At 61.4% G+C, this 8,002-nt stretch overlaps 1 protein-coding gene across 1 annotated transcript; it reads right to left on the bottom strand.

Moving 5' to 3' along the window:
• Positions 1-674: 674 nt before the first annotated feature.
• Positions 675-7,968, bottom strand: LOC142488466 (speriolin-like protein). The gene is made up of 4 exons (XM_075588988.1): positions 7,201-7,968; positions 2,508-2,543; positions 1,561-1,703; positions 675-1,080 (listed from the first exon to the last, which is right to left on the bottom strand). Exons 2-4 carry the CDS (start codon positions 2,521-2,523, stop codon positions 748-750), a joined length of 492 nt encoding a protein of 163 aa, XP_075445103.1. The 5' UTR covers positions 2,524-2,543; positions 7,201-7,968; the 3' UTR covers positions 675-747.
• Between the last annotated feature and the right edge of the window lie 34 nt (positions 7,969-8,002).

The raw sequence follows: 8,002 nt of genomic DNA on the forward strand, positions 1-8,002 counted from the left end.
TTTCCCCCTTTCTCTATATTTGACTGATTTCTCATGTTCTCCTTTCTCTCTCCTTATACACAACTCTCAGACACTGGGTGCTTAACTTATTCTCTCCCTGTCCCCCAACCTCACACTCCACCTCCCATCCTCTCTCCTTATACACAACTCTCAGACACTGGGTGCTTAACTTATTCTCTCCCTGTCCCCCAACCTCACACTCCACCTCCCATCCTCTCTCCTTATACACAACTCTCAGACACTGGGTGCTTAACTTATTCTCTCCCTGTCCCCCCACCTCACACTCCTCCTCCCATCCTCTCTCCTTATACACAACTCTCAGACACTGGGTGCTTAACTTATTCTCTCCCTGTCCCCCACCTCACACTCCTCCTCCCCTCCTCTCTCCTTATACACAACTCTCAGACACTGGGTGCTTAACTTATTCTCTCCCTGTCCCCCCACCTCACACTCCTCCTCCCCTCCTCTCTCCTTATACACAACTCTCAGACACTGGGTGCTTAACTTATTCTCTCCCTGTCCCCCCACCTCACACTCCTCCTCCCATCCTCTCTCCTTATACACAACTCTCAGACACTGGGTGCTTAACTTATTCTCTCCCTGTCCCCCCACCTCACACTCCTCCTCCCCTGCTCTCTCCTTATACATGACTCTGACACCAGCTGCTTGGGGCTTCCTCTTTATTGTCCCTGTGGTCTCTGTTTGTACTATGGCTCGTGTTGGGTGACGTCACTGCTCTGGCCATCCTCACCACACAAACACCGGCTTGCCATCCTCCTCGGACAGCTTGGACAGACATGTCAGCAGGATGAGAACGTCCTTTAGATCACCCGCTGGAACAGTTAACTTGGCAACTTTCTTCAGGTTCTCTGGGTTCAAGAGGCCTTGTAGGTCGCTGGAGTCGGGTGGTGGGTACTCTTTGATGATCCCATACGTGTTGACAGTGTACTCCGAGAAGGCCGGGTGTATATCCCGATCATAGCCACAGTTGTTGAGCTTCTCCATGATGTCCTTGTACTTCTTAGTCAGCTCCGATTGCTTTGCCGTGTCCAGCTGCCCAGACTGGTGATCGGTGGCTACCTGTGGACGAAGAGGGCGGGGGACAGTCACGACTCTAATAATTATAATATCATTGCTCAATTCCCCATTTTGGCTATAACACGAGAGAAGTGCCATCATCTCCGATCTCGGAGTTTTTCCGGCATTGCCTAATTTCAGGTGAAATTTTTGAAGGATTTAGTTTGGTGAAACGTTTCTGTTTTGTTTTTTCAATTTTTTTCATTTATTTTACGTTTCCCTCAAAATATTGACGTTTGCCAGCACAAAAATATTTTGTTCAATGAAAAATCGGTGCATGTCTGAGAGCTAAATAAGGAAGAGAAGTCGGCAAAGTTGGTGAATTCTGTGGTTTGTGCTGGAAATGGTTGGTGAACTTGGTGACTCAAGTCCTTGAAATGGACACATCAGGGATATTAATGCAGCCCTGTGCTGTGTGTTATGTGTTGTGTGTTGTGTTCCTGTGTGTATGTTCTATGTCGTTGTGTTGTGTGTTACTCTCACCTCTGTGATTTTGTGCGGCGTGGTGAAGACGGTGATTCCGTACAGACGCACGCTGTCCTCGAAGATGGACGCCAGGATGCGGCGTTCTAGTTGGAACGCGATCTCCCCTATTATGCGCTGCATACGATGCAGCTGCTGCGAGTCTGTGGAGGAGACGGGTGCAGGGGGTACACGGTTACCGACACCCCCCAATGCCACAGCACAGACTAACAGAGAGAGCGAGGCCAAAACCCCAAAACTAGACCCCAGTGCTCTAACCCCACTGCTCATAAAAATAGTGTCATACAGTATATAATTGGGATCCTGGGACGGGTAAAGATGGATGCCCGCCAGTCCTCTTCCTTTTTCAGTGAGTTGTTACTGATTGGCTCACAGACAGGAAGTTGCCCGGTAGCCATATTTGTTGCTGTTTTCGTACATCAAATACAGCACCTTATTTAGATGAATTGGAATAAAGTTCCCCTGGTTATAAAGGGGTCGCTGCTGCTTGGTTCAAAGTCCTTGGGACACTTTGATCTGACAAGAAATCTATCTTTTGAGAAAATTAGGATTATATGTCCCACAATCCCGAGTTTTTAGGGCTGTGACTCTGTTCAAACAGCCGGGTTCAGGCTCTTGATAATGTATTTATTATCCCCCCTCACTGCCGGCTATAACACACAAGCACGTGGCATACTGTACTCAGCACATGCTCGCCCATATAACACTGTAAGGGGCCAGTCACATTGGTACTTTGGGGATCCCCACAAGGCGGCCGCCATTTTGTGTTCTGTTGGTTTCAGGTGGAAGCGGCGTATTAAACAGAAGGGGGTCATTCATTCATTTATTAGGACACGGTGGGGACTATTTTTCTTAAGCTCAGTAATTATACTCTGGATTTGTATATAAGATTAATTAGCTATCTTTAATACACCCGCTGTGCAGGAATAAGGTGGGGGGATACTCACTTTGTAGGGGATGCATTCCTCCGCCATCACTGCCTCCTGTTCGGGTTATTCATATGAGATGAGAGAGAGAAGGGAAGGAAGGTGAGAGAGAGAGAGAAGGCAAGGTAGGTGAGAGAGAGAGAAGGGAAGGAAGGTGAGAGAGAGAGAAGGGAAGGAAGGTGAGGGAGGGTGAGAGAGAGAGGTGAGGAAGGGTGAGAGAGAAGGAAAGGAAGGTGAGAGAGAGAAGGGGGAGGGAGAGAGGTGAGGGAGGGTGAGAGAGGTGAGGCAGGGTGAGAGAGAAGGGAAGGAAGGTGAGAGAGAAGAAGGAGAGAGGTGAGGCAGGGTGAAAGAAAGAGAAGGGATGGAAGGTGAGAGAGAGGTGAGGCAGGGTGAGAGAGAAGGGAAGGAAGGTGAGAGAGAGAGAAGGGAAGGAAGGTGAGGGAGGGTGAGAGAGAGAGATGAGGAAGGGTGAGAGAAGGGTGAGAGAAGGGAAGGAAGGTGAAAGAGAGAAGGGGGAGGGAGAGAGGTGAGGGAGGGTGAGAGAGAGGTGAGGCAGGGTGAGAGAAGGGAAGGAAGGTGAGAGAGAAGAGGGAGAGAGGTGAGGCAGGGTGAAAGAAAGAGAAGGGATGGAAGGTGAGAGAGAGGTGAGGCAGGGTGAGAGAGAAGGGAAGGAATGTGAGAGAGAGAAGGGAGAGGGAGAGAGGTGAGGGAGGGTGTGAGAGAGGTTAGGCAGGGTGAGAGAAGGGAAGGAAGGTGAGAGAGAGAAGGGAGAGGGAGAGAGGTGAGGGAGGGTGTGAGAGAGAGGTGAGGCAGGGTGAGAGAGAAGGGAAGGAATGTGAGAGAGGGAAGGGAGAGGGAGAGAGGCGAGGGAGGGTGTGAGAGAGAGGTGAGGCAGGGTGAGAGAGAAGGGAAGGGAGGTGAGAGAGAAGTGAGGGAGGGTGAGAGAGAAGGGGAGGGAGAAAGGTGAGGGAGGGTGTGAGAGAGGTTAGGCAGGGTGAGAGAAGGGAAGGAAGGTGAGAGAGAGAAGGGGGAGGGAGAGAGGTGAGGGAGGGTGTGAGAGAGAGGTTAGGCAGGGTGAGAGAAGGGAAGGAAGGTGAGAGAGAGAAGGGGGAGGGAGAGAGGTGAGGGAGGGTGTGAGAGAGAGGTGAGGCAGGGTGAGAGAAGGGAAGGAAGGTGAGAGAGAGAAGGGGGAGGGAGAGAGGTGAGGGAGGGTGTGAGAGAGAGGTGAGGCAGGGTGAGAGAGAAGGGAAGGAAGGTGAGAGAGAAGTGAGGGAGGGTGAGAGAGAAGGTAAGGAGGGTGAGAGAGGTGAGAGAGAGAAGAGGGAGAGAGAGGTATATAAGATATCATTAGCCATTTTTAATACCCCCGCTGCCGTGTCAGATTTCCCATTAGGCCCGGGTCCGCCCCCATTTGCATTTGCCGCGCTTACCTGTGCCGGCCCCGCCTCCTTTCTGCTGCATTGCTTATCCTTCAAAATGGAGCGTCAAATACCACCACGGACGTCACAACCAACGCCACACGGCGTCCTGTTGCCATGACATCAAATAACGTCGTGTTACCATGGTAACGAGACGCCGTACGACGTCATGTAGGTGACGTACGCGGCGTCATTTGATGCTGGTTTCTGACGGAGAAGGCAGGGCAGCAGCAGCAGGGGGGCAGCAGCAGCAGGGGGGCGGCAGGAGCAGGGGAGCGGCAGCAGCAGGGGGGCGGCAAGCGCAGGGCGGCAGCAGCAGGGGGGCGGCAGCAGCAGGGGGGCGGCAGGAGCAGGGGAGCGGCAGCAGCAAGGTGGCGGCAGCAGCAGGGGGGCGGCAAGCGCAGGGCGGCAGCAGCAGGGGGGCGGCAGCAGCAGGGGGGCGGCAGCAGCAGGGGGGCGGCAGCAGCAGGGGGGCGGCAGCAGCAGGGGGGCGGCAGCAGCAGGGGGGCGGCAGCAGCAGGGGGGCGGCAAGCGCAGGGCGGCAGCAGCAGGGGGGCGGCAGCAGCAGGGGGGCGGCAGCAGCAGGGGGGCGGCAGGAGCAGGGGGACGGCAGGAGCAGGGGGGCGGCAGGGCGGCAGGGCGGCAGGCGCAGGGGGACGGCAGGAGCAGGGGGGCGGCAGGGCGGCAGGAGCAGGGGGGCGGCAGGAGCAGGGGGACGGCAGGAGCAGGGGGGCAGGCGCAGGGCGGCAGGAGCAGGGGGACGGCAGGCGCAGGGCGGCAGGAGCAGGGGGGCGGCAGGAGCAGGGGGATGGCAGGCGCAGGGCGGCAGGAGCAGGGGGACGGCAGGAGCAGGACGGCAGGAGCAGGGCGGCAGGAGCAGGGGGACGGCAGGAGCAGGGGGACGGGAGGAGCAGGGCGGCAGGAGCAGGGGGACGGCAGGAGCAGGGGGACGGCAGGAGCAGGGGGACGGCAGGAGCAGGGGGACGGCAGGAGCAGGGGGACGGCAGGAGCAGGGGGGCAGGAGCAGGGGGACGGCAGGAGCAGGGGGACGGCAGGAGCAGGGGGACGGCAGGAGCAGGGGGACGGCAGGAGCAGGGGGACGGCAGGAGCAGGGCGGCAGGAGCAGGGGGGCGGCAGGAGCAGGGGGACGGCAGGAGCAGGGGGCAGGAGCAGGGGGACGGCAGGAGCAGGGGGACGGCAGGAGCAGGGGGACGGCAGGAGCAGGGGGACGGCAGGAGCAGGGGGACGGCAGGAGCAGGGGGACGGCAGGAGCAGGGCGGCAGGAGCAGGGGGACGGCAGGAGCAGGGGGACGGTAGGAGCAGGGCGGCAGGAGCAGGGGGACGGCAGGAGCAGGGGGACGGCAGGAGCAGGGCGGCAGGAGCAGGGGGGCGGCAGGAGCAGGGGGGCGGCAGGAGCAGGGGGACGGCAGGAGCAGGGGGACGGCAGGAGCAGGGGGACGGCAGGAGCAGGGGGACGGCAGGAGCAGGGGGACGGCAGGAGCAGGGGGACGGCAGGAGCAGGGGGACGGCAGGAGCAGGGGGACGGGAGGAGCAGGGGGACGGCAGGAGCAGGGGGACGGCAGGAGCAGGGCGGCAGGAGCAGGGGGGCGGCAGGAGCAGGGGGGCGGCAGGAGCAGGGGGACGGCAGGAGCAGGGGGACGGCAGGAGCAGGGGGGCGGCAGGAGCAGGGGGACGGCAGGAGCAGGGGGACGGCAGGAGCAGGGGGACGGCAGGAGCAGGGGACGGCAGGAGCAGGGGGACGGCAGGAGCAGGGCGGCAGGAGCAGGGGGACGGCAGGAGCAGGGGGGCGGCAGGAGCAGGGGGGCGGCAGGAGCAGGGGGACGGCAGGAGCAGGGGGGCGGCAGGAGCAGGGGGACGGCAGGAGCAGGGGGACGGCAGGAGCAGGGGGGCGGCAGGAGCAGGGGGGCGGCAGGAGCAGGGGGACGGGAGGAGCAGGGCGGCAGGAGCAGGGCAGCGCGGCAGGGGGGCGGCAGGAGCAGGGGGACGGCAGAAGCAGGGGGACGGGAGGAGCAGGGCGGCAGGAGCAGGGGGGCGGCAGGAGCAGGGGGCGGCAGGAGCAGGGGGACGGCAGGAGCAGGGGGACGGCAGGAGCAGGGGGACGGCAGAAGCAGGGGGACGGGAGGAGCAGGGCGGCAGGAGCAGGGCGGCAGGAGCAGGGGGGCGGCAGGAGCAGGGGGACGGCAGGAGCAGGGCGGCAGGAGCAGGGGGACGGCAGGCGCAGGGCGGCAGGAGCAGGGGGACGGCAGGAGCAGGGGGACGGCAGGAGCAGGGGGACAGGAGCAGGGGTGCAGGAGCAGGGGGACGGGAGGAGCAGGGGGACGGGAGGAGCAGGGCGGCAGGAGCAGGGGGACGGCAGGAGCAGGGGGACGGCAGGAGCAGGGCGGCAGGAGCAGGGGGACGGCAGGAGCAGGGGGACGGGAGGAGCAGGGCGGCAGGAGCAGGGGGACGGGAGGAGCAGGGCGGCAGGAGCAGGGGGACGGCAGGAGCAGGGGGACGGCAGGAGCAGGGGGACGGCAGGAGCAGGGGGACGGCAGGAGCAGGGGGACGGCAGGAGCAGGGGGACGGCAGCAGCAGGGGGGCAGGAGCAGGGGGACGGCAGGAGCAGGGGGGCAGGAGCAGGGGGACGGCAGGAGCAGGGGGGCAGGAGCAGGGGGACGGCAGGAGCAGGGCGGCAGCAGCAGGGGGGCGGCAGGAGCAGGGGGACGGCAGGAGCAGGGGGACGGCAGGAGCAGGGGGACGGCAGGAGCAGGGCGGCAGGAGCAGGGCGGCAGGAGCAGGGCGGCAGGAGCAGGGCAGCGCGGCAGGGGGAGGGGGACGGCAGGAGCAGGGGGACGGCAGGAGCAGGGGGACGGCAGCAGCAGGGGGGCAGGAGCAGGGGGACGGCAGGAGCAGGGCGGCAGCAGCAGGGGGGCGGCAAGCGCAGGGCGGCAGGAGCAGGGGGGCGGCAGGAGCAGGGCGGCAGCAGCAGGGGGGCGGCAAGCGCAGGGGGGCAGGAGCAGGGGGGCGGCAAGCGCAGGGCGGCAGACACAGGCAAGTGCCGAAGGCAGAGATCATACACTCCACTTGCTTGCGAGCGTGCGAGCTCACACCAGGCCGCGCGGTTGGAGCAGAAGCGATCCCTGCTCATAGGGAGGTGGCGATGTGGGTGTGGCTGGTTCGCCCTCATTGGCTGAACCAGCTCATGTGACGCTGATGTAACGCGGCAACACGTGAAAATACAAATTTCTAAGCCTAAGGGCAGCAGATATGTAAATCTGAGGTGGGGTGATACTTACTTTGTGAGGGGTGCTTTCCTCCGCCATCACCTCCTTCTGTCCGGGATTTTCATATGAGATGAGAGAGAGAGAGAGAAGTGAGGGAGGGAGAGAAGGGAAGGAAGGAAGGTGAGGGAGGGTGAGAGGGAGAGAAGGGAAGGAAGGTGAGAGAGAGAGGTGAGGGAGGGAGAGAAGGGAAGGGAGAGAAGTGAGGGAGGGTGAGAGCGAGAGAGGCGAGGGTGAGAGAGAAGAGAAGGAGGGTGAGGGAGATAGGTGAGGGAGGGTGAGAGAGAGGGGAGGGGGAGAGAAAGGAGGGACGGTGAGAGAGAAGTGAGGAAGGGTGAAAGAGAAGGGAAGGAGTGTGAGAGAGAAGTGAGGGTGGGTGAGAGAGGTGAGGGAGGGTGAGAGAGAGGGAAGTGAGTGTGAGAGAGAAGGGAGGGAGGGCAAGAGACAAAGAAAGGATGGTGAGGCAGAGGAGGGAGGTGAGCGAGAGAAGTGGGGGAAGGTGAGAGTGGGAAGTGAGTGAGGGTGAGAGAGAAGGGAGGGAGGGAGGTGAAGGAGGGCAAGAGACAAAGGGAGGACGGTGAAGGAGAGGAGGGAGAGTGAGAGAGAGAGAAGTGAAGCAGGGAAGGAGGGTGAGAGAGAAGTGAAGGAGGGTGAAAGAGAGAAGTGAGGGAGGGTGAGAGAGAGAGAGAGAGGTGAGGGAGGGTGTGAGAGAGAGAGAGGTGAGGGAGAGAGAGAGAGGTGAGGAGGGTGTGAGAGAGAGAGAGGTGAGGGAGGGTGAGAGAGAGAGAGGTGAGGAGGGTGTGAGAGAGAGAGGTGA

Source organism: Ascaphus truei, chromosome 2, assembly GCF_040206685.1.
Source record: "Ascaphus truei isolate aAscTru1 chromosome 2, aAscTru1.hap1, whole genome shotgun sequence".
NCBI classification, from domain to species: domain Eukaryota; kingdom Metazoa; phylum Chordata; class Amphibia; order Anura; family Ascaphidae; genus Ascaphus; species Ascaphus truei.